The sequence below is a fragment of the Sporisorium graminicola genome, chromosome SGRAM_3 (genome assembly GCF_005498985.1).
Source record: "Sporisorium graminicola strain CBS 10092 chromosome SGRAM_3, whole genome shotgun sequence".
NCBI classification, from domain to species: domain Eukaryota; kingdom Fungi; phylum Basidiomycota; class Ustilaginomycetes; order Ustilaginales; family Ustilaginaceae; genus Sporisorium; species Sporisorium graminicola.
In genome coordinates this window covers 570,983-595,585 of record NC_043733.1, presented here as the reverse complement: position 1 = coordinate 595,585, position 24,603 = coordinate 570,983, and the positions used below count along the sequence as shown (strand labels likewise).

At 56.7% G+C, this 24,603-nt stretch overlaps 8 protein-coding genes across 8 annotated transcripts; 5 read left to right on the top strand and 3 right to left on the bottom strand.

Annotated features, from left to right (window-relative positions):
• Window positions 1-407: 407 nt before the first annotated feature.
• EX895_004443 (uncharacterized protein) lies at window positions 408-1,466 on the bottom strand (the record flags this gene model as incomplete). The annotated part of the gene is made up of 1 exon (XM_029885037.1): window positions 408-1,466. The coding sequence occupies one exon, from the start codon at window positions 1,464-1,466 to the stop codon at window positions 408-410; it is 1,059 nt and encodes a 352-aa protein (XP_029738787.1).
• A 1,996-nt stretch (window positions 1,467-3,462) lies between these two features.
• EX895_004442 (uncharacterized protein) lies at window positions 3,463-5,925 on the top strand (the record flags this gene model as incomplete). The annotated part of the gene is made up of 1 exon (XM_029885036.1): window positions 3,463-5,925. The coding sequence occupies one exon, from the start codon at window positions 3,463-3,465 to the stop codon at window positions 5,923-5,925; it is 2,463 nt and encodes an 820-aa protein (XP_029738786.1).
• Window positions 5,926-6,489: 564 nt separating this feature from the next.
• On the top strand, window positions 6,490-8,221 carry EX895_004441 (uncharacterized protein; the record flags this gene model as incomplete). Its single annotated transcript, XM_029885035.1, has 2 exons — window positions 6,490-6,717; window positions 6,821-8,221. The coding sequence occupies 2 exons, from the start codon at window positions 6,490-6,492 to the stop codon at window positions 8,219-8,221; spliced, it is 1,629 nt and encodes a 542-aa protein (XP_029738785.1).
• Window positions 8,222-9,047: 826 nt separating this feature from the next.
• EX895_004440 (uncharacterized protein) lies at window positions 9,048-12,204 on the top strand (the record flags this gene model as incomplete). Its single annotated transcript, XM_029885034.1, has 2 exons — window positions 9,048-9,234; window positions 9,332-12,204. The coding sequence occupies 2 exons, from the start codon at window positions 9,048-9,050 to the stop codon at window positions 12,202-12,204; spliced, it is 3,060 nt and encodes a 1,019-aa protein (XP_029738784.1).
• A 397-nt stretch (window positions 12,205-12,601) lies between these two features.
• EX895_004439 (uncharacterized protein) lies at window positions 12,602-14,173 on the top strand (the record flags this gene model as incomplete). Its single annotated transcript, XM_029885033.1, has 1 exon — window positions 12,602-14,173. The coding sequence occupies one exon, from the start codon at window positions 12,602-12,604 to the stop codon at window positions 14,171-14,173; it is 1,572 nt and encodes a 523-aa protein (XP_029738783.1).
• A 1,653-nt stretch (window positions 14,174-15,826) lies between these two features.
• EX895_004438 (uncharacterized protein) lies at window positions 15,827-17,629 on the top strand (the record flags this gene model as incomplete). The annotated part of the gene is made up of 1 exon (XM_029885032.1): window positions 15,827-17,629. One exon carries the CDS (start codon window positions 15,827-15,829, stop codon window positions 17,627-17,629), a length of 1,803 nt encoding a protein of 600 aa, XP_029738782.1.
• A 1,560-nt stretch (window positions 17,630-19,189) lies between these two features.
• Window positions 19,190-19,768, bottom strand: EX895_004437 (uncharacterized protein; the record flags this gene model as incomplete). The annotated part of the gene is made up of 1 exon (XM_029885031.1): window positions 19,190-19,768. The coding sequence occupies one exon, from the start codon at window positions 19,766-19,768 to the stop codon at window positions 19,190-19,192; it is 579 nt and encodes a 192-aa protein (XP_029738781.1).
• Window positions 19,769-22,279: 2,511 nt separating this feature from the next.
• Window positions 22,280-24,044, bottom strand: EX895_004436 (uncharacterized protein; the record flags this gene model as incomplete). Its single annotated transcript, XM_029885030.1, has 2 exons — window positions 22,280-22,302; window positions 22,385-24,044. The coding sequence occupies 2 exons, from the start codon at window positions 24,042-24,044 to the stop codon at window positions 22,280-22,282; spliced, it is 1,683 nt and encodes a 560-aa protein (XP_029738780.1).
• Window positions 24,045-24,603: the final 559 nt, after the last annotated feature.

Here is a 24,603-nt window from a genome sequence, read left to right as displayed (position 1 = left end):
CCGACTGAGCATCATCGGGACCCAAACCCTGATCGTGTGAGAAGCTGATCCACAGAATCTGGAATACGTCAACCTACTTGATGCAACGCTGGCCAGTTAGACGCAGACAAAGACTTACCAGCAGCGCTTGGCGTATTGGCAGGATCCGTAGCTGCAGCATTGGCCCAATACAAGACCTGAAGAGCTGAGATTCTGCAACCGCAAAAATGTGATCCTGAGGCAGTCAAGGACGGTCACTTACAGCCTGAACCGTTTGCAAGGCTTGGTCTTCCAACGAGGATCGCGCTTCACGGGACGCAGCTCGCTTGGCCCACGAGCAAATTGGCATCGACTTTGGTGACGCATAGAGAATGTCCCCCATGTCAGCTCCTTGGATGCACACTTTTATCTCTGGAGGTAGATTCAGCTTACTCTTTGTAGAAGCAATAGCCCTTTTCTTCCCAGTTGCGACACATTTCAGTTTTGTAGAGCTCTGACTTGCGATTGAAGGGAGCCGGTTGCGCGGGAGCGCCCTTCTTGTCGTACACAACGCCGCGAGGTGCAGTCGTGGGTGGAACGACACTAGAGCTGTTGGGGAAGAACGAATTCAAGGGTTGAACGGCCGGCCCGTGCTGCCATTCCGAAGGAGTAGTGCATGAGGGCGTGTTGCTCGAGTAATCGAGAGAAGCAGGCGGAAGATTTCGAAGGTCGCTGACTGGGACAGGTGTGGTAGCCAGACCGCTTCCGATGGGAACCTGAAGCATCGGACCTGGCGAGGTGAATGTGTCAAAGGTTGTGCGCACGCTGCCGAAGGAGGTGGAACCTTGGTGAGGCACGACTGACGTAGAACGTGTGGGGAAGCTGAATCTCTGCCCCACGCGGTAAGGAATGTGTGTCTGAGTGTGGTACTGACCCTGACTCGTTACCGACGCGATTGTACAGCTATGCAGGCTTTGCGGTGTGAGTTTTCCCTTGTAAATGCCAGCGTGCGCCTCATTGACCAGGCTGACGTCACGAGCAGCGGCGGCACTCAAATCCCAGCTTGGAAACGACGGCCAGCCCTGCGATTCGATGGGATCAAAGGCATTAAGAGACTGTCGGGCTCGGGCTGTGCTTTGGCTGCTAACGTCGAACGCGGGTGAGGAGGAGAAGATAGGAGTCTCGTCCATCCATGGCCAACTCTTATCGCGGCCCAGACCTGGCTCGGTCCATGACTGAGCGAAGGGAGAGTGCGGCTGCTGCTGAGATACGGGTTCGCTCAGCTTGAGCGGACTGAGCCAGTGCACCTGCTCGTTCAGGCGTTGAGAAGCGCGAAGAACATCCTCCCTCCAGACTTCGATGAGATCCAAGATGTTGAGACCAGACTTGGCAGGATCGCTATTATGTCTACTCTGCAGGGGCGAAAAGAGATGATGCCTGGGAAGCGGGCGCGAAATAGGTTTGGGGTCTCGATTCGCAGACCGGAAGTTGTTCGAGTAAGTACTCATCGCCGTGCTAAGTACACTGAGTAGAGTGGAGTGGTTAGATTGCGCACAATGGCAATAGGGTGACTGTCGATTCCCGAAGCAGGTTAGGAACATTCAGAACGATCCCGTGAAGGCGCAAAAGACAGGAGATGCCGATAGAGTACCAGCTCAGTCAGTCTTTCACAGCTCAAGGGATTGCGGGTTGTGTGCGGGAACGACTCACGCTCAATGGGCGGCGAGACAATAAAGAGGAGATCCGAACAAAGCTTGCGGGTTGCTGTGAGTCTGAGGAGAAGCGGAAGCGACATTGAACCAGAAGGTGAGCCCGAGCTTGGCACGACAACGAGTAACAGGGGAAACAGGGACTTCTGTCAAAGCCGTTATACAGGCAAGCAGCCTCGAGTCAGAACGTAGAGTCGCAGCGGCTGTGACCACGCAAAGGATACAAGTGCGGAACTGCCGCTTTGCCGCTTGTCGTCGCTGCTTCTCGCTCTGATAGGTTATGCTTGCCTGCTTGCGTTGTTGCTTCTTCTGACAGTAGTGTTGACTTCACTTGACCAATGCACTGCTTCGCGAAACAAAGATGCACACCCCGGATCCCCTGACCGCCTGCGCTGCCTGCTCTCCCTATCGAGGTTGTTTCGTCTTGAAAATACTGTGGGTATTTGGATGTTAGGCTAAACGGAAGCTTCCGATGCCATAAGGAAGCTCAGAACTTTGAGCGTTTACGTCGGTCTGCAACGTGCTGTCACTCGAAACCTCTCGAAGTCCGTCGCTTCACGTCGTCGGCGGATTTGGTGAAGTGCGTTGCCCCTCTCTCTACACGTGTCAGCTCCACAAGTCGAGCTTTGGCAATTCCCTGCCATAATGCCTGCGCACTATCAAAGGCACTGCACGGCCTTGATGTATTTCGTCTCTTGTTCAGAGATGTGATTGTCAAGCAGCGGTACGTGCGCCGAGGCACCCCGCTCTCGTCGCTCTTCTGACCAGAGTCGACTTTGCTTTCAAGCATTTGATCACAGCACAGCTATGTAAGTGCTTTTTATGTTCCCACTCGAGCTTCTTCGCAGCCTTGAAGCTTACGTCTCCTTACTGTATGAAGCAGCCTTGTCGGCAAATGAAGGAAGCGGGGATGTCAACGCGTCAACGTCTCCACCAACGAAGAGCCGATCAAGCTATTAAGAGGGCGCAAAAAGCAGAGTCTCAAATGAGAAGAGAGCAGCGGTGCTACGAATGACTTGGTGCCCTCAGCTTGTAAGGTTGAGTCGCACGTGAGCATCTCTTTGCAGCTCATCGCGATTGCAACACAGCAACAAGCTACGCCGGACACACTGCGATTTACCGTATACTGTACTGTACTGCGCTTGGGCTCTGGTGGGTTCGGTTTTCATTCGAGAAGCAGGCATCCGAGCAGTGTCCTATCTCATATGCCTCCTTTATTTATTTATTTTTATTTTTTTCCTCTTCAAAAATCATTGGTTGAGAGAGTCACTTTGGCGCGTCTTCCGCAACCCGACGATAGTTCCAAGGCTTGAGCTTCACGGTAGATCCGCTCTGTGCTTCTGTCGGCTGTTTAGCGACTTGCGCTTCCTCTCCTCCTCCCTCCTCTTCCTCGTCATTCTCCTCCTCATCTTCCGTCCAAACAGTTCCTGTACCCACCGCGCTCTCTAGCTTCTTCGCCTAACGCAATCAGAGTTCGAGTGAACCGGGGACACCGCCCTCCGACCGAATTTCCTCCGCGTCTCAACAAGCCTCATTTACGCATACGCGCTCCACTTTGGGCGCGTGTATATTCCCATCTTCGCCGTCCTCAGGTTGCATTTCGGAAACCGCGCATCATTCAGATCCGCTCGCAGTGTGCGACAACGGAGACATTCCACTCGGCTGAATCGCCACCACCACAATCGTCGCGGTCACCATTGGATTGGTCGTTAGGTCTGGATAACGTGACGCGCAGGAGCGGGAGCCACTTCCATTTGTCCACTCATCACCAAATCATAGCCATACCTCTGTCAAAATGGCCTCGCCTCTGCGCAGATCGGCACGCAGCAGGAATGCGGACGCTTCCGCCACCACGCCAGAACCGTCCGGCATCTCGCCATCCAACTCGCCCACCAAGGTCGACCGCAAGCGCAAGCGCACAGACGACGCGACCGAATCTCCAAATGGAGGCGACGAGCGCCTCGGCGAGGCGGTAATTGATACTGGTGCAAAGCAAACTGATTCAGACGCTACCGACAGCTCGACCAAGCCAAGCGGTGAGGGCGCCGACGGTGCGGTCACGGCCTCACCGTCAGCAAAGCCAAAGCTACCAAAAAGTATCCAGTCGCTTCTCGGCCTGTCACGCTCTTCACCTGCATCTACATCTACTGGTACATCACCAAGAGCGACAAAGGACATCGAGTTAGCCATGCAGAAGGTGGACGAGCTCGTGCTCAGTGAAGAAGATGCTCGAAAGCTATCGACCATTCTCGCTGCTCTGGACGGGACTGAATGCAACACCGCCCCTCCGCATCCCGTTGCAAAGGGCAAGTTGCGGAGCGCCAACGGCTCTGCCGAGGTCACGCCGTCGCTTCCAGATTTGCTGCGTCCTGGTACAAGCTTGCGTGAGCTCAACGCTCATCTGACCAGCCTTCGCGCAGCGATCCTCGCCAAAGCCGGCATCTCGCAGCATTTGCGCGCAGGTCTCAGCATAGCCCCATCTCCAGAGGTCTCGAAGGATCTAGCTAGGCTTTCCAGCCTCACTCTCGTTCTTGGTCTTGTCGGCCAGCTCGCGTCTAGCCTGCGTCAAGCAGATGATAGCGCCGATGCACTCAAAGGCCAGCTACTGGCATCCGTTGTGGAGCAAAGGGCAACGTCGCTGGAAGCCAAAAATTCTCGCCAGAAGGGCAAAGCAGCTGACGGAATGGGTGATATCGACCTCACACAGATCAGACCTGCACACCCTTCGGCCGTGGATCCATCAGCGAACAGATACGCCCTGCACATGCGGCTTCCTCGAGGTGACTATTTCACCAAAGCCATTGCCCTCGACCAGATCAAGCTTCGCCAACTGGACCCTGCACAGGCTGATCTCGTGCAGATCAGTGCGCAGAGCGAAGAGCAGATGCGCGCTCTCAAACGCCAAGGTCTTGTACCGACGCCCACCCTTGGCCAGAGGCTAGGCAGAAGCGGTCCTCGTCATCGCATCGACCCGAAACGAGCAGCATCGCTGCAGCAAAGCAAGCTGCAACCAGTGACTTTCCTCAGCTATGGCAACTACAGCTCCTTCGCACCTACCTACGACTCGTCTGCCTCCTCTGTCAGCCACACGACTAGCAGCAACCTCTGGCGCAACTCTGCCCGCGCTCAGCGCGCCGTATCTTTGGCGTGGGGCGAAAGACCCTTCCTGGCGTACGACGAGGAGGAACACGATCTTGAAATCGATGCTCCTGCTGAGCCATCGGACTATCTGAACGGTAGCGTCGACGCAGAAGGCGATGACGTGTCCATGGACGAACGCCCAAGCGACGAGCTGGCGAGTGTTTTGCGAAGCTTGCTCGACGGCGTCAACCAAGAGGACGTCGACCAAAGCCTGACCAAGCTTAAGCAGGACGAAGTCGTCACGTCTCACCTGCGCTTCAACATGATGCTGCTGCATCGCCTGCAAGAGTTCCAATGGGCGCGGCTCCGCAGATGCTATCGTCCATCGGTGAGCGGTCGTTCGAGCGCTTTCGAAGACGAGACGCCCAGTGTCGAGGAAGAAGCCACAGCTGCGCTCCTCTTGGAGTCTCTCAGCTCGCTTGTTGCACTGCGGCCACGAGCGGTGGACCTCGCTTCCAACGCTGTCGATGGTGTGGTGCCAGACCCAAGCAAGCTGCGCGCCTTCTCCGCCAGCAGCGGCGCAATCGATCCGGATCTGCTTGGCGATGTTCGCGATGGCTTCTGGGGAGCTTTGGACGCTAACGTTGTCAAGGTGACCAAGACGGGAAGCGTGCTCTCTGAAACACCTCTGGTGTTGCGCGACGATGTCACCATCCGCTTGAACGAAAGCAGCGGATCCAGGTCGAAAAGGTCTGCGCGCAGGATCGGTGCTGGACCCGGTCAGACCGAGGACCGTGGACGAGGTGCGCTGGAGCGGTTCGCCGCCAGCCGCGCGTACGATCACAAGCAGGATCGTCACGACATTAACACAGCTCGTGCTGATGTCGTGCCAGGGCCATCTGCCGAACAGCGCTCCTCCCCAGCATCTCGCAGTGATCCGCGACCTGCCGCAGCGATGTCGCCCAACGCCAGACTGCACTCAGGGTACGCAACGGGTGCTGACCCGGCAATGATGCCTCAGGCACAGCGGAGCCTTCCGGGACCCAACTCATCGTACGCGTTTGCAAGTCCCGCCGGCGGTCTGAGCTATCAGGGCCGTCCAATGCCGCAGAACGCTCAAGCTTCGTTGACGCACAACAACTGGGCGGGTCAGGGTCAGCCTGCGCGCCAGGCCTGAGTTGAACGCCCCACGGCAGCTTCGCAGCAGCTCTCCACTTTGGTGATCACTGTACTCTCATCGACAATTCAGCGTATCTGTCATACGTCTCGCAGAACTGTGTGAAGTGCACTACATGCTCCGAAGATCTTGAGACAGCGTCAAGATATGAGACGGGTGATTTTTAGCTGCAAATTGTTAGACTTAAAATGCTGGCGAACATTGCACGTGACGGTCGGGTCGCGGTCAGGGTGTTGGTCTCTGTTGAAATGCGAACTGACTGACTGCCTGACTGTGTGTAGTAGAAATTTGGTCGACCTGCAGCTGAGGATGGTCAGACAGGCAGTACAACGCTGCTTCGACGTCTCGCCTTTTCTCCACCACTTGTTCTTGATCATCGACATTCATATTCAGCATTGCAAGTATTGCTGTATCCTCCTTCATCGGCACGATCGACACAGCGCCAGAAACCGCTCGAGCAACGGCAACCTTTGAAAGCTCGCTCTGGCAACAACAAGCTGGGAGAGACCTGGCAGGACCTCATCTTGGGAACAGGAGGGACCACAAGGAGTCAACATCATCGCCATGGACTCGCCTCTCAAGGATGTTTCCGCGAATCTGCGTGAGATGAAGCTCGGCACGTCGCCAAGCAAGAGTAGTGGGCTCAAAGCTAACTCGGCTCGTCTGGGTCTCTCTCGAAAGGATCGCCTCGACTCGGTGCCTTCGGCCTCGGCCGATCTCAAGGTTGGCATCACCAGGGATTGGCAGGGGCCCGATAAGGCACTGAAGCCCAAAGTGGCGGCTAGTATCTCCGTAAGTTTTGTACCCGTACGACTATAGCTGAGCCATTCCAGTTGCTCATCCTCTTTGTGTCCATCGCATTTCTGATATGCTCGCTTCCTATTGGAATGCTCAGCGCGGTGACCGATACATTCCGAACCGAGAACTCAAGCGATCGACAACACCACACAGCCATCTCGACGGCGATGGGGACACGATCCGCTCGCAACTGTCGGGCGACGCCACCGACCCTAACATTGCCGCCAACATCGCAGCAGCCAACGCAAACCCGACCGACTTGGACGGAGCTCCGTCTTTCGAGGACTCGGTGTCTGGGGAGATGGGGCAGAGGATCCTGTCGTTCTCAGCTGCACCGCCGAGCTCGTTGGCCAACCCCGACGTCAGGAGTCGATACGCGATGACCAAGCCTAAGTCCACCATGCCGAGCAGTCTGCAGAGTGCAGGACGTCGAAGGATCCCAACGACTCCAGAGAGGACACTGGATGCGCCGAGCATGGTGGGCGACTTCTATTACAATCTCCTCGACTGGTCATCGACCAACATGGTGGCAGTGGCGCTGCAGACTGGGTTGTGGATCTGGAACGGCAACACGGGCGATGCGAGTGCACTGCTCGACACATCAACGCAGGCGGAGAAAGTGGGAGGTGGTGGCCTCATCACGGGTCTGCGATGGGACGCGGATGGTAACATTCTCGCCGTGGGTCTCGAAGGCGGATTCGTGCAGATCTGGGATATCGAGAGCAGCACACGCATGCGAACGCTCAAGCCGACCGGTGATGGTGGTGCGGACCACGCCTCGGTTAACGTCGCGGCATGGGCGCCCGACGGAACGTTAAACGCAGGTTTCCAGAGCGGCATCATTCGCGAATACGATGTGCGAGAAAGGGACGCAGTGACGAGGACGCTGGAAAAGGCGCACCACGGACCAGTATGCGGTATGGAATGGCGATCGGACAGTGCGCTGATGGCTTCAGGAGGCAACGACAACGTGGTCAAAGTTTGGGACCGTCGCACATCGGTCGCCAAGATGCGCAAGGAGAACCATCAAGCTGCAGTCAAGGCACTCGCGTGGTGTCCGCACAATCTGAGCCTGCTCGCCACGGGCGGAGGCACGAGCGACCGCAACATCCACTTCTGGAACACGACGCAGAACTCACGCACTATGACCATCTCGACGGGCGCGCAGATCACCTCTTTGCACTGGGCACCCCACTACCGCGAGATCGTCTCGACGCACGGCCTCGGTACCACCGAGTCGAGCAAGGGTCTGCTCAACATCTGGTCGCATCCTTCGGGTACAAAAGTGGCCGAGATCGAGGCGCACGAGAAGCGCGTATTGCACTCGAGCCTCAGCCCGGACGGCGAGGTGCTAGCGACCGTGAGCGACGACGAAGAGCTCAAGCTGTGGCGTATCTTTGAAAAGCCGGCAGAGTCGTCCAAGGGCGGCGCCAAGGCTGTCGGTGGATTTGGTTCGCACAGTGGCGGTGGCGGTCTCAACGTTCGCACTCTACGTTGATGTTGTCGACGACGGAAGTGGGCAAGCCTATGCATACTACTACTCGTACTTTCTCTCCGCATTCTATCACCTCCCTACTCATACATAATCGACACGCTTCTTCTCCTCTAGCAGCTTCTATACCACTTGCATCGTAATGTTATGTCTATCTTGTCAGTGAGTAGTGTCCCCATTGCTGCTGCCTGTCACAGCGCCTTACTTACAGCTTGCGTCCGCAATTGCTCCTGAGTGACAAGCGCGACTTGACCCTCTTTGACGCGACTGAATCTCGATCAAGCTGCTTTCGGGCGTGTCGCGTAAAGTGCAAAATCCATTTACGCGTCAAACATGCCAGTCGCGTTGATGGAAAAAGGGATGTGCGAGCAAAGTAACAGAAAGGCACTACAGCTGTGTCGTCCGCACCTCGCTCGCCTCGAGTCAAATGGATTGGCAGTTGAGCAGCAGAGAAAAAGGCGGAAAAATCACAGAGATGCTCGCGAAGGACAACAGAGAGGCAGAGAGACAGACAGAGAGACAGGCTCGAGACCACAGAGAAGCAGGGAAGACTCCGCTCGGTCTGCGCAACACAGCTGCGATTCCAACAGTGCGTAGCGCGCAGATGTTTTGGTGCTACTTTCCGCACAAAGAGGGTCAGAAAGCAACAAACGAGCAACAAACGACATTGCGTCTACACCATCACCTTCTCTAGATCGTCGCAAGGAAGAATCTCACAGACATCGATCGAAGGTCACACCGAAGCCAACACAGATCACCATAAACTTCATCGATCCAATCCCGGCTCACAAACGGACCATCTCACAACGGTTACCCTCGATATCTTCTCACAATGTCGACCCCCGGCGGTCCACCCAGCGATGCCGAGATGCGCGAGGCTGAACAGCGAACGCCCCTCGCACCAGCATCGCTGTCCAACAGGAATCCAGCAGGAGCTTCGTCGCCACTCGCATTCCCTTCCAGCAGCCCTCTCAAAAGCCAGGCATCAAGCGTAAGAGCTCCGCAAAGCTCACTAGCCGGTGAGTCGATCTTGCTTCCATGCTGGACTTCTTTCTACGTTCCCGATACTGACTCTTTGATCATGACTTCCTGTGTGCTCCATCTTGTGCTCGTCAGCTTCCTCGCCACTGCACTTTCCCACTTCATCCCCGTCGGCCAGAACGTCACGGGGCCAGAGGACACCCCTGGCTTCGGCACGCCGCAACCAAAATGCAGAGAACCGACTGCCTTCGAGCAGTAGTGGTATCTCTCGACTCGACGAGCCCCTCTTCTTCCCCAGCTCTGGCGGCAGCACTCCGCGTCACCAGCGTCGTGGCGAGATCCACTCGTCTGTCGCCCTCTCCTCGCCGTCTTTGCTCAGGAGGAACCGTTTCGACAATGCTGCGACGGACACCGCCGGCCAGGCTCCAGGGGCACCTGCTCGTGCTTCCTCTGTATTCGGTGGCAGTCAGCCTACTGCCGATGGCCACAGCGATGCCTTGAGCTTCTCGCAACATGGCGTCACCAGCGATGCCGCTGCTCCAGGACAAGACGGCGTCTCCAAGGTCATCTGGGGCACTAATGTGTCCATCGGAGAGACCATGGAGATGTTCCGGTCCTTCCTTCGCGGCTTCCGCCTCAAGTACAGGTGGGCACACGCAAAGAAGCTCGGACAACCCCTTCCCCCCGCTGCCACTGGTAACCCGGCTGAGGGCGAACGTCTGGTCTACGAGGGTTATCTCCGTCGCATGAGGATCACCGACCAGACTAATCTCAACCTCCGCATCTCGGATCTCGAAGCCTACCCTCCCTCGAAGCGACTCAAGATGCAACTCATCCGTTACCCGCAGGAAATGGTTCCCATCATGGACCAGGTCCTCAAGGACGAGATGCTCGAGATGGCTTACGAGGATCAAAAGGAAGGCCGCGATGGCATGGGTGGCGATATGGGCCTCGCCGAGATCGAGCTCATGGAGACCAAGCTGTATAAGGTGCGCCCCTACGGTGCCGAGGCCATCAACATGCGCGATCTCAACCCAGCCGACATCGACAAGCTCGTGACCGTGCGCGGTCTCGTAATTCGAGCTACCCCCATTATCCCTGAGATGAAGCAAGCCTTCTTCCGCTGCCTCGTCTGCAACCACACTGTTCCCGTCGAGATCGACCGAGGCCGCATCGCCGAACCGGACCGCTGTCCTCGACAAGTATGCAACCTGCAGGGCTCCATGTCACTGATCCACAACCGCTGTGAGTTCTCGGACCGCCAGGTGGTCCGCATCCAGGAAACGCCCGACGTCGTTCCTGATGGTCAGACCCCTCACACGGTCAGCATGTGTGCCTACGACGAACTGGTGGACGTCAGCAAGCCCGGTGACCGCGTCGAGATCACCGGTATTTTCCGAAGCACACCCGTCCGCGTCAACCCACGACAGCGCAGCCTGAAGAGTCTTTACAAGACATTTGTCGACATTCTGCACATCAAGCGCACCAACGGCAAGAGGCTCGGCGTCGATCTGTCGACGCGAGACGCTTCCGAGCAGGCGGCTGGTCCGGGCGCTCAGGCCGTCGGCGTGGGTGGCGAAGAGGAGGACGAGGATGTCGAGGTGCAGAGCGGCTCTGGGGCTGACGCCGACGATGCAGACATGCCTCGCAGCCAAGACCTCGAGGACAAGCTACGCTCCATCGCTGATCGTCCTGATGTCTACGACGTGCTTTCGCGGAGCTTGGCGCCAAGCATCTACGAGATGGACGACGTCAAGAAGGGTATCTTGCTGCAACTCTTTGGAGGCACCAACAAGACAATCAGCACAGGCGGCGGCGGCGGCGGCCCTCGCTACCGAGGAGACATCAACGTGCTCATGGTCGGTGACCCGGGTATCGCCAAGAGTCAGATTTTGCAGTACGTGCACAAGATTGCGCCACGAGGTGTTTACGCTTCCGGTAAAGGCTCTTCGGCCGTCGGTCTCACTGCGTATGTGACCCGCGACCCTGACACCAAGCAGCTCGTTCTAGAGTCCGGTGCACTCGTGCTGTCTGACGGCGGTGTCTGCTGTATCGACGAGTTCGACAAGATGTCGGAAGCCACTCGAAGTGTGCTGCACGAAGTCATGGAGCAACAGACGCTGAGTATCGCCAAAGCCGGCATCATCACCACACTCAATGCACGTGCCTCGATCCTCGCAGCCGCCAACCCTACGGGCTCTCGCTACAACGTCAACCTGCCCATCACCAAGAACATCGACTTGCCGCCAACGCTGATCAGTCGATTCGACCTGGTCTACCTCGTGCTGGACAAGATCGACGAGGCTAACGACCGTCGCCTCGCGCGCCACCTGGTCAGCCTGTACCTCGAGGACAAGCCTGACACGGGAGGCAAGGACGTGTTGCCTATCGAGACGCTCACGGCATACATCTCATATGCTCGTAATCGCATCCAGCCCATCCTCACCAAGGAAGCGGGCGACGCGCTAGCGGCACGCTACGTCGAGTTGCGTAAAGTGGGCGAAGATCCCCGCAGTGCCGAGCGCCGAATCACGGCAACGACGCGACAGCTCGAGTCGATGATCCGTTTGTCTGAGGCGCACGCTCGCATGCGATTTGCCGACGAGGTCATCGTCGACGACGTCGAGGAAGCCGCGCGTCTCATCCGCGAGGCAGCCAAGTCTTCGGCCACCGACCCACGTACGGGGCTCATCGACCTGGACCTCATCAACACCGGTCGATCGTATCACCAGCGTAAACTCGCCGGCGACCTGCGACGCGAGTTCCTGCAGCTGCTCGACGAGATGGGCAGCACCTCTGGCAGGGCTACTTCTCCGTCGGGCCCCTCATCGACGGCTCCTACCAAGGCGGTCCGTTACGCGGATCTGTTCAAGGCGCTCAACGATCAATCCACGGTGCCTGTGGACCAGACGGATCTGTACGAGCTCGTCCGCACGCTCGAGAGCGAGGGCGTCATTAAGACCGCAGGCGAGCGCGAACGCAGGACGGTGCGTCGCATCAGCTCGTGATTCTCCTTTCCCTCCTTCCGCTTCCTTCTTTGCTCCCTTTTGCATCGCTTTCTGTTCGAGTCGACCGACACCGGTTCAGTTCTTTGTACTCTGATTTGTTACCCTGGCTTTTACAATGTGATCTTGTTTGTATCTCTACGGCAACTCAAAGCGAACCCCTGAGTGTGCGAGACTAGCTGAGGCATCTGGACGGTGAATTCGAAGAAACAAGTAACCGCTGAGTCCGCGGCAATTCGATTTTTTTGGCACAGGCGAGCCGTGCACAGTCCAGCTGCAGGGTTGCGATTGTGAGCAATCAGACACACGCGAGCATGCTCCGGCGATCCACCTTTCCATCCACACTCGCCTCTTTCATACCTCGAATCCACGTCTCAGGACAGCAGGCGTGCGGAAAAAGATGGACGAGCCACTCCCCAATCCACCCGCAGAGCTCAAGGCGGTGCTGCCGTTCGTGCAGAGGGCCAACGAGCTGCGCACCGCCGACAAGGTGATCGCTTACTGGTGCTGCTACTACGCGGCTCAGCTCGGTATTGCTGGCAATGCAAAGGAGAACGAGAGCAAGATGTATCTGCTCACACTCATGGACACGCTCGAGGAGCTCAAAGCCAAATTGGCAGACAACGACGCTGTGACCAACGATGCAGCCAGTGCAGCCTACGTCGAAAACTTTGCGCTCAAGGTGTTTGTTGGGGCTGACAACGAAGACCGTGCAGGAAAGGCGACGAGAGCGACACCGAAAAAGTTCCTCGCGGCAAGTCAGTTTATCGAGCTGCTCAAGATCTTTGGCACGCTCGAGCCCGAGATGCACGAGAAGATCAAATATGCAAAGTGGAAGGCTGCCGACATCGCAAAGGCGTTCAAGGAAGGCAGGAAGCCACAGGCCGGTCCTGCAGGTGGCGACCCAAAGCTGGAAGCTGCCACCCTCGAGGCTGCCATGGGGCCATCTACAGTCGACAGCAAGGAAGAAGAGGAATATCTTGCTCGAGAGATGGCCAAGCTGACGACAGCAGCTCCGGACGAGCCGCCAACCAATGCAGCAAGTGGGCTCGGGATGACTCGTGGCAGCAGCTCGATGAGCAACGACAAAGCTCTGCAAGCACCATCCGACTTTGCTCCAGAATCTCATACATTGGATAGCGCTTCGCCAGACGCAGAGGAGATGTGGAAGAGCAGGGGTAAGCCCGCCGCAGAGACCCTATCGCGCAGCTCTTCTGCGCAGCGACGAGACAGCCTGGATCGTCCACAGGTTCAACCCTCGAGCAGCTTCACGTCCAACCTTGGATCAAGTCCTGGATCTCGACCACTCCCTGTTCCGCCACAAAGGGATGGTCTGCCCATCCCACCGATCAGCGCACATCAGCAGCTGCTTGGATCCAGTCCAGGTGTTGATCAAGGAGCTGGCAGCGGCGGAGGGCCTGGTGCCGCGCCTGCTTCGTTCTGGGGAGCTTCTGCGCCGACGTTGGACCGAGACGATTCGGCTGGTGCTCCATCTGTACTTCCGTCTGTTCCCTCGGACCATCTGCCGTCGCTAGGCAGCAGTGGGCTAGACAGCGGCCACCCGGCTATCGAGAGAATCGATCCGCCGCGCTCGCCGGGCATACCGAGCTTACCAACCACGCCCGGGATGCTTCCGGGAGCGTCTGGTGCACACCAAGGCCCTTCCATCCCATCGGTACCGCCCACGGCGCCCACGACCGACTCGTTTGCGCCTCCTCAGCCGCCACGTCCCATCGTTCCATCGGTTGCAGCGCAAACTCCGGCCAGACCATCTGCACCGTCAGCGCCAGCACTTGCGCCGGCGCCGGCGCCACCAGCTGTTTTCCCCGAAACGCTCGATGCCAGGCTCTCCACGCGAGTTCAGAAGTTGGCCAAGGGAGCTGCCAGCGCTGTCGACTTTGAAGATCTCGACACTGCTCGCATTCAGTTGCGCCAGGCACTTGACATTCTAGAAGGCAGAACGACCGTCTAGAATCGCACTGCTCTCTTCTCTCTGGGTTGTTTTGTCGTGTGTCCGGCACTGCCGCTGATCGTCTCTGCATGTGTGCGTGCACTCTGTGGTGCAGTTCAAGCAATGCAAGTGCGTCCTCAGATTTTCACAAAGTCGTACGATGTTGGTTCCGACGGAAGGGGAGACAACGGGGAAGCACTAGTGCAAGTCACATGTGATGGTTCAGAGGGCGAAACAAGCAGCGCAAACATGTGCAGCGAGGAAAGACCAACGTCGGCACCGAGCGTAAAGGATTTGCCTTTGTCCTCGTCTATCACGTTTCGTCAGCTTCTGTCAACTTTTGTGAGGTCCTGTCGACTCGGGTCAATCTTTGTCAAACCTGATCAACTTTGTTCGCACGACGCCAGACCGCGTAGTGACATGTTGGCTTTTCAGTGCTGTAAGCTATGTGTGAGTTTCGCAAAATCGGCAGCTAGCGAAGTGGGACAGCGGCAGCCAATCGAGGAGCCTTTTTGCGGGGCCGGGAGGCGGACAAAGGGAGGAGGATGGCCGGAAGACGAGCCTGGTTGGCCGCGCCGAGCCTTTACAACCCACCTCTTGAAGTCTTCCTCGTGAAGTCATCGCTCGAAGCATCGCCGGGAACCCACACCTCACCTTACCTCATCTCATCTCAGCCAGTGCAAGGGCACCGTGTGTCAACCATCCACTCTCAGTCTCGCAATGGCGATGTTTTCTTAAAATCCTTGCTCTTGTGGGATCTGAAGAGTTAGAGTTGGAGTCGCGAAATGTTCGAACTTGAACCTTGCTCGACCATCTCCTTTCGAACCCACTGAACTTTTTGGCGAGACGAGTCTGCCCGATTATCATGAGACGGTCTCCGACATTCTCGCCGTTGCTGTGTCTTGCTCAACTTCATCAGCTCTGTTCTCGATTAGCTGTATCATCAGACGTTACAGGGAACCTACGTGTTGTTTGGCCAGCAAACCATTCCGTTTCGGGAACATCGGTACTTTGTGTTCAATCTCACGAAGAGATCAAATCCGGTCGGAAAGCCTGTGCGCCCACCGACTAGCTCAAAGGTCAAAGCTTAACTAACTTTCTGGCCCGATCTAGGACCGAGCAAGTTGGGCCTGTCGACACGAATCGCTAGCCAGGTCACCGTCCCAACTCGGAGCGAAGTATAACCTTCATAGAAGATGAGGCCGAGACAGTTCTTATTGCCTTCGAGATACAAACGAGTCAGCTACACGGATCTGTGCCAAGCTAGAAACGATTTCCATTCGCTTTCTTCTTGTCCTCGCCATGCAAACCACACCTGTACCAAGACGTGTAGTGCTTTCTATGTGTGTCCCCTTTCTTTACTCAAGACTCATCGCCGGGTGTTTCAATCTTCTGACGAGGAAATCTCCGGCAGGACACGTTGTAGAGTCGAAACACTGTATCCCTTCTTCTTCTTGGACTTGTCGCCATGGACTCGTCGCCATGCATAAAAGGCTCCCGTCGTTCAAAACAAAGTACTGTTCCCGGCAATTCCTAAAGCTCTCTCTCCCTTCCATTCACACGCTCCTTTTGCAAAAGCCCCTGTTCCCTCTCTCTCACTCTCTTAGAGATAACAGAAGAAGGTTTGCTAGTTTCGACGTTGTCCAAGTCGTTCTCAGTACCCTCCCTCTTCCCATGTTGGTGAACGTTGAGCCGTTCGGCTGGAGTCTCAACTACGGCCAAAGCGTTCGTGCCCCGGTGGGAGCCCCGCATGCGGTGTCCGGAAGCCTGGTGCTCCAAGCGGTCAGTTCGGTCAATCGTCCGCCGTCTGGTGATCGCAACTATCTGCCCGAATGGGCCACGCTCAACACGTCTCCATCATCGTGCACGCCGCCGAACGAGCTGGAAGATCGCTCACTCGTCATGCCGCCTACGGTTCCCACTCAGCCTGTCCCATCGTGTCCCAGCTCCGTTCTGATCCACGATCCATTCAGCACGGAGGAACACAGCACGGTACTGCCGCACAAGATGGAGCAACCTCCGATGCTGGAGACTGATTACTTTGGCACTGCGGAAGTTTCCGGTACATTTGATGTGACTCCGACGGGTGGCGAGTTCCGGTCGATGAGGAGCGACTATGTTGATATGCAACACGATCAAAATATGCACAGTCTTAATCCTAACGTGCTTCCGTCGACGCAGATCGGTCCCTCTGTCGAATACCACATCTTCCAGGGTGACAAACAGCAGGCTGGCATTGATCCGTGCTACGGCGGTGACGTCAGCCTCTGCGACACCAGCTTGTGGGAGTACATCCACAAGTGGGAGAGTCCCGATTTCAATGGCTTCGAGGACCCTTCCTACACGTTTGCTTGGCATTCGAACGAGGAGCCGTCCTTGTTCTCCGGCAGCTTAGCCTCAGAGAGCAGCAAGGCGACCACCGAAGCTTGGACTCCCCCCACCGATCCGATGGGCATCAGTGATACCGTTATGATGCCTGATCCATGTGGCAGTGATGTACACGAAGCCTACAGCCCCATCATGCATATTTCGACTCCTCTGTCGTTCCCTCAGCCCACGCTTCGCTCCGTGCCCGAGGTTGCCTTCAACCAAGACCGTCGCGAGCTCGCCACCACGCCGGCTGCGTTGTGCAGGCACACAGCGGTCCCAGCGACCTTGGACCCGCTCAAAGTCGCTCTCTACCACATCCCTCAGCAGATCAACGACGCTCCGGGCCCGACGGTCTTGCCTTTGTCGTCCGTTGATGTGTGCTCGAGCCTTGCTCCCCCGCGCACTGTTGCCCCGTCCGAGCCCGCCGTTCAAGCTGCACCCGTCGCCGCCTCGACGCACACTCATCGCACGACGGCCCGCAAGCCGAACAAGAAGGCGCCGATCAGGATCGAGAACGCGGCTCGGCAGCCGGCAAGCCAGCAAACGTGGTCGAAGGCTGCCACCGCCCCGCAACCGCTCGATGGAGAGCTGTCGCACGACTGCGGTGGTTCGGGTTGCGGTTCGCAGCATGACCCGCACAACGACTCCGCATCGACTGGCTTGGATCTGCTCCATGGGCAACACGGAAGCTTGATCCACGTGGAGCTTCCGCCATCCATCCCTGCAACATGCACGGTGTTCAACAACGCCATCGCCAGCAATAGCAACGTTTCCGGCGCTACCAACACCACCCTTCTCCCTCGCGCCCCACGAGAACGACAGCTCAAACCTACCGGCAAACTCACCCCGAAGCGCATGCGCACGTCCAAGTCTACGCGCAAGCCCAAGCTCAGCGTCCGCTACCCCTGCGGCATGCCCGGGTGCAGCAAGACCTTCTCGAGCGCACACAACCTGAACGAGCACGGGCAGGTGCACGTCTTCCCGCGCGTGAAGGAGTTCAAGTGCCCCTTGCCTGCCTGCGTCGCCGAGCTGAGGGAATACTATTTCAAGAGGGACCTGCGCAGGCACAACCGCAAGGTGCATCCGGATCTGGTGCTGAATGCTTGACTGGAGAGATGGGGTGCATGAGCAGAAGGATTTTGAGGGCCGAGGCGAGGGCCAGAACGCAGATGCGGGAGGTGGCTTGGTGGAAGGTGGCGAGGAAGAGGTTTCAAGGAAGGAGAAAGTGGGTGGTGCAGAGAGACGCATGCGAGGTGGCTTCGCTGCTGGGGAAGTTCACATCTCGTCGGACGTCCATATCTACCGGTGTTGTGATTCCATCTTGTCGTGTGATCTCGTCTCTCGAACAACTCTCTCCTGACTACGCTGCTCCTAGCTCTCTGCTTCCGTCTCGTCAGCTTCCCCTTTGTCTCCGTCCTCGTTTCCTACGTCGTTGCCGTCACCTTGGAATCACGCTCCCTCCCACTGTCACTCTGCCATCGTCTTCGCACTTCGTCATGCTCCGGTCACTCTGCCATCTTCTGCGTAACGGCTTTGCTCTGCCAGCCGGCTGGCTCGATACTTCGCCAGGAACCTATCCCTCAGTCATCTTACTAACTCTCTGTTTCCATGTCGGATACTTTCTTCGCCTCACCCCTTCTTCTTGCTCGCTGCCGACACGACCCCCTCCGTCATGCTGACACTGCTGTGCACTGCAGCGAACTCGGCTCTCTCGCTTCAAGGTCCATTCCCACCTCCACTGCACGACGTACACACATTGCCACACGCACACCGTCCTCTGTCTTCTCTTTTCAGCCGTCGAATCCCGATGAACTTGAACGTTTCCCTCCACGGTCACAAGTCTTTCCTTTGCGTGTGTCTGAGATTTTCGAAAGAACCACAAGTGGGCCACTGCACCTCGTTTCAGGGTCGAGCACACCCGCGCACCCACAGGCTCGCGGCAAGATCACGGAAGGGGGTAACGCAATCAAAAACAAAGACCAAAAGGAAAAGATTCACAACGGGCTGAATCTCGAAACCACAAAGAACGAAATCTGACAAAAGGTGGACAAAGGTGTACACAAGGGCAGAAGAAGGGAAAGTAATCACAGTGAAAGGAGGAACGAAAGAGGAAAGGATGTGAAAGTGCAGGCGACAGCAGCAGCTGGAACGAGATGCAAGTTGATCGAGGTCAGGATGCGAGTGAGCCAAGTTTGCGATATGAGAGTGGCAGTTGGGGGAAGACAGGCGCTGGTGCTCCGCGAGTAGTTGACGATGTTGTGGATGCTTGTTGGAAGGCGAATCGTGTGTGGCTGTTTGTGTGCACGGGCGCGGCATAGCATCATGGATACAAGCCCCGGCGATGGACGAGTCCGTATCGATGAGAGGAAACAGGGCCAGCATTGCGGCCACCGATCCGTTCGTCCCCAACTTCGAGCTTTGCGACGCTCGCCTTGGTCGGACGGACCTCTTCACCTCGTCAGGGCTCCGTGCTTGCTTTAGCAGGCGATGCCTGTGCTGCCGACCTTCCCGCCCCTACCACTGTGCCCCCCTTTTGCATGCATCCGCCATCGCCCACTTCTCGCTGCTGTCGCCACAATAAAAAAAAGGAGAGAAAGTGTGCTGGTATCGTAGAAACTTGAACGCTATCTGGAGGATGTTGATCGGGGTGTGCCCGCACGTTGCGCATCAAAGAATGTTGCAGCGTGACTTCTTCTTCTCCTTCTTGTGCGTTACCGTACCTTCGCGCTGTTCGCGGATCATGCGCACCACCGTGTAGTAAGCGCGCTCGACGTTGACGCACGTTTTTGCACTCGACTCGATAAATTTGCACCCGAGGCGATGTGCAAGCGCTTGCCCCTCTTCCCTAGAGACTTCCCTCTCGTTGACCTTGTCGCACTTATTCCCGACGAGCATGATGGGTACTGTATGTGGCTCTTGATCCTTGACGCGCGAAATCTGACTGCGGAATCTCTCGACGCGTTCGAACGTCGCCCTTGCCGAGATCGAATAGACGAGCAGAAAGCCCTCGCCCTCGCGGATCCATTGGTCTCTGAGCGCCGTGTACTCTTCCTGGCCTGCGGTATCGAGCACTTCGAGCATGCATGGTTGATCGTCGATGACGGTCTGTTTGCGATACGAGTCTTCGATGGTAGGGTCGTAAGTCTCGACAAAGTGGTTGAGACAAAGCTGGATGGTCAATGCAGTCTTCCCTACACCTCCGTCTCCCAACACGACGAGCTTGTAAATCATCATTTTGCCACTCATGACGGGCAGTCTTGTTTGTGTAATGGTTGTAAAGCGCGAGAGCGGCTGTACTTCGTGGTCGAAAAGGATTGCCTGCAGAAACGCCGAGACGAGATGAGTCGAAGTAGGGGCGTTCGAGCGTAGGGCACTTGTCGTAAAGCTGCTGGTCTTCGACAGATGCTTCGACCAAAGGAGCTGCACAAAGCAGAATTGCAAGGCGAGATGCGTCTATCGGTAGGTTGGCGGCACGATGCAGAGGACAATTGCGGATTGCAAAAGCGTGAAAGGAGCTCGAGCCTCGATCTTTCAAACGAGTCTGTCAACGGCAGGACTCAGCGGGATGAAAGGCGTGCAGAGAACGAGCGAAACGGCGTGCGAATGCTGCACAGTCCGAGGATGGCGAAAGAAGAGTCGAGAAGCAGGCGAACTGTGTAGATGCCTCGACTCGGATCGTCGTCTTGCTCCAAATCGTCGATACCGTGGGGCGAAAGAGTTGGCTATGCGCAAATTGCTGCGAGTGAAGCTTACGCTGCGCGCAAGGAAAGAGATGGGCGGGAGAGATGCAAACGGCTGGTAACGCGCAAAGCTGGTGTTGGCACGCGAGCTTGCAGCCGAGCAGATCCGTGCTTGCACAACCGAAGAGGGTATATGGATGGCAGCTGTTGGTGAAGCAGCCGACTGATGAGGGTGGTGGTGGTCGTCCGTGAAGTAAAGAGGATGCGACAACAGAGATGCTGGAATGGGTAGAGGTGGGAAAGGATGGAAGGTGGCAAAAAGTCGGGATGAGCGCGGTTGATACAGGAATGGTGGGTGAGGAGGCCGAAGCGCAACCGAGTTGAGTTGAGTTGAGTTGAGTTGAGTTGAGTTGACTGACTGGCGCACAGGCATGCAAGCAATGCAACGACGCAAGCGGACAGGCGCCATTTTTTCGCTCTGTCTGTCGCGGCTCCCTCGCTCTTTCACCGCATCTCCCAACGCAGTAACCACAGCCAGAAACCCAACAGCTGGCTGGCTGACTTTACTCAACAGCGCAGAGCTGCGCTGGGCCCAGGCACGCCCGGGCCTTCAAAAATAAAAACACCCAATTTTCCCCCTTGCAAACGCAGAGCAGTCCGGTGTGAGCTGTGCGCCAGTTGACAGTGCGCTCTGCTATCGAGGAAAATGTTTCACTATATCCAACAACATGCAGCGGCTACTGCTGTTACGCCAGCCAGCCACGCACGCAAGTTGCTGGCCAAGGCGGGTCTCAGTTTGCAAAGCGAGGATTAGTCCGAGTCTCCGTCCCGCCTCGAGGCGGTACCATTTGCTCCGGTCCCACGTCTATGACACGTCGAAACGGACGATTGCCACCCTCGACTCGCAGGGACCGACCGCTGCTCGTCATTGGTGTGTGGCCTAGCAGAGCCACATGCCTCTTCCTTTTTTAAGCGATGCTCAACCCGAGCTCGCCGGCTTCCCGATTTTGGACTTTTCCATCAGTCGTTCCCACACACCCTGGACGCGATCATTGTCACGCTGTGTACGGAATCCTGACCGTGGGAAGAAAGCCAAAGCGCGAGAAATAGAGCGTCGAAAGAACGGAAAAACCAATCTGTGAAGACGCTCGTCTCGCCCGCTCCATTTTCATTTGTTCTCTCTCGCTCACCGTGGGTATTTTGGATTTTCCTTTTTCCCCTCGTCCTGTCTCCGACAACTACGTGTCAAGTCGGTTTGGATTATAACACTTGTCTGCCATTGCGGGTTGCCTAAGAAGCGTGCGGAGTATCGAATCTTTTGCGGTAGACGCAGGTCCGAGACCCAGCTTGAACGAACCCTCTCTCGCGTGTGTGTTGCGGTCCGAAGACGGTGCCCGACTCGTTGTCAATTGTGCGTCTGATCGACAAGTTTCGTCGATACCGACCAAAGCAGAGGCCTCCCAGCAGCACTAGCGGTCGTGCTCACATGTACATCTCATTTCACACCGCGCGCCCCTTCCTCGGCTGCCTCGGCAGCTGATAGCTGCTGCTCATGCCGCTGCAGCTGCTACTCCTGCTTCTGCTCCTGCTTCCTTCTGCTGAGAGTGCATCCGATGGAAATTGCCATCCGACCAGTTCGAAGCGCCATCCGAGACGGGAACGCTTTCGCTTGCAGTCTCGGGCCCGATTTCACGAAACCGCGCCAAACGAGGCCTGACACGGACTTGCAAAATGAAGCTCCATCGATTCGCCCTCTTCTTCGTCTTCGGTCACCTCTTGGGTCGCTCTTCAACGCCAGGTCCCTCCAACGTATCGACAAGACGGCCTCAATCGCAGCCATCTGAAGGCTGAGCGACCCGAACTTGCAGCGCGGCATCTTTGGCATGTGAATTGAGAGATTCGGCTGTGTTTCAAGGCAGGAAAAGCCCTGTCGATGGGAGAAGCTTCGCGGACCGTTGTTTCTGCTGTTCATGCGTCGCATGCACCGCTCTCACATGTCGTTGAACAGATTGCTAGAGAGTATTTAGCTCTTCTGAGTTCGCTTAGATGAGACACCCTTCGAGAGGCTGACACTTGGTCAGAAGCTGCCGTCGGAAAGAGCTACGAGACGCCAATCACGACAAAGAGTTCGTCAGCACGGGGCTCTTTGGAAACAGTCGTAGAACATCTCCGTCGCACTTACAGTACTGGTCGCGTTCATCCGCATCGAATTCTTCATCGTCATAGTCAAAGTCTACCTCTTCGGCATCAGGGAGCTCCTGTTCTGGATAATCGTTTCTGTAAAAACCCTCGTCGTTGCTGTCCTCGTCTTCACCCTCGTCGAAGCTTTCGAAGCCGTCCTCTTCCGGCTGCTCTAGCTCATTATCGCTGTCCTCGAATCCTTCGAGCGACGCAATCACCGCATTGGGACCAGCAAAGTCAAGACCGGGGAACCAGTTGGGTGTCAGTGCCGCAGCTTCCGGGGGTACCACTTCGCCACCCAGCACTCTGGGTAGCGCCATCGAGTCCGGCACCGCTGTGTAAGCGGACGAGGCACCTTTCTCTCGTCCTGCGACCTGCGCGGGCTGAAGGCCGGTCTCTGCGGATCCCGAAGGTCCTGCTTTGGTCGGTAGCATGTCTCGATAGTAAACGTCGTACACATAGTCGTCTTCGTCATCGATGTCAACCTCGTCGGGCGTGTTTGCGTCGGCATCTGCTCCGAGCTCAGCTTGGTGAGATTGTGATGCGCCGCGACTGATCTCGTCCAAGTCCTGAGATGGTTCGATGTTGTTAGAGCGCAGATAGTCGCCGAGCATCTCTGCAAACTTGGCATCTAGACCCGCCATCTCCTCACTTTGCTGCACCGCTTGCGTCTGCTTTCCACTCGCTGCTGTTGCCGCAGCAGATCTCTGCAAAGAACGGTCTGGCTCGGTCTCGGCGTCGATGATGCGTCCAAAGATGGCCTCGGCCTCCTTCTCCTTCCTGGACCGGATCACAGGCGGACCGGCAGGCGTGTGCCATGGACGACTCGACGCTATGTCGCTGCGCATCTTTCGAAGACTTGCCGAGCTTCCAGTGCGCCTGAGACCTTTTCCAGCTGCATGATCTCTTGAGATGACCTTGAAGCGAATGCCCACGGGCGTGCTGCTGCGGGACCGGCGGTCCTTGTCGCGATCGATTTGCTCGGACGCCAGCGCTTTCAGCCTGGACGTAGGTGTCGCTGCCGGTGATGTTTCATTCGAAGCGTTGAGTGAAGACGCCGAGCTTGCGAGAGATCGGTGGACACGTGACGTCGATGGTGCAGCATGCGAGTCAACAGGCTTTGACGGTGCTTCCAGTGGTCGTAAGCCGAAGGTCGTTTGGCTGAGCGAGGGTGATGAAACACTCTGGGATAGCTTGGAAGGATTCAGAGGCTTGGTGCTGGGACCCGCTGCAATTCCTCGGCTCAAGGCTGAAATGCGCTCGTGTAGCTTGCGTGCTGCATCAGGATCGGAGAACGATTGAAGCGACACCGTCTCGGCCAAGCGAAAGACGCCACGCTGCTTGGCTGTCGCCGCCTCTTTAGCATCCGAAGTTGCAAGTGACGTGGAGTCGCCGTCATCTGCGCCTGGACTGGGGAACACCATGGACCTGCGCTTGGTTCTTCGCTGATTCTGCTGAATGATGAGCGCATCTACAGGGTCTTGATTGCGTTTTCGTTTGATCCTCAGGATCATCTGGAGTCCATGGCCCTCATTATCGCTGTCATGCTCTTGCGATGCCAGCGGACTCGACGAGCCCTGGCGTGAGGCTGCTTGAGATGAGGATGCGGGCGATGATGGCGAGTGCGCCGCGGCGGAAGTGGATGGGCGAACGGCCGACATGCTGAAGCATGTGTTACTTGGCTTCCGTCCTCGAAGAGCAGTAGACTTCGAGATTGAAAGACACTTGGCAAGGTTACGTTGCTGAGAACTGCTGAGCGATGTGAGACGGAGCAGAGCAACCCTTGTTCTGCTGCAAGCCAGAGCGTCGCGGAAGGTAGTTTGGTGGAAAGCTCGGAGCTAGTCGAGGATGATGTCCGTGCTTTCCTTCTCAACTTTTTTAGAGTTGAACTCCACTTGCTCTTTCGGGTTCGTGACTGATGCATTTTATCTGAGACTGTGAGATGCAATGTGCTAACATACTGCAGTCAATAGCAGACAGCCGACCTATTCCATCTGACGGTCTTGCTACGTTGAAGCATCTTCCCAACCCGTTTTCACAACCCACATGTATGCTCTCCATCCGATGCGAGAAGCTGCATCTGCATTGTATACAGCTGCGTCACGGCTTCTTGCTTGGTTCTTAGACTCTACAATGACGAGCGGAACGGGATGCAATGCGTAGCCACAACGTCTAAAATCACAGCAAGGGAGAAATTAAGCTACGGAGCACCGCTGTGAA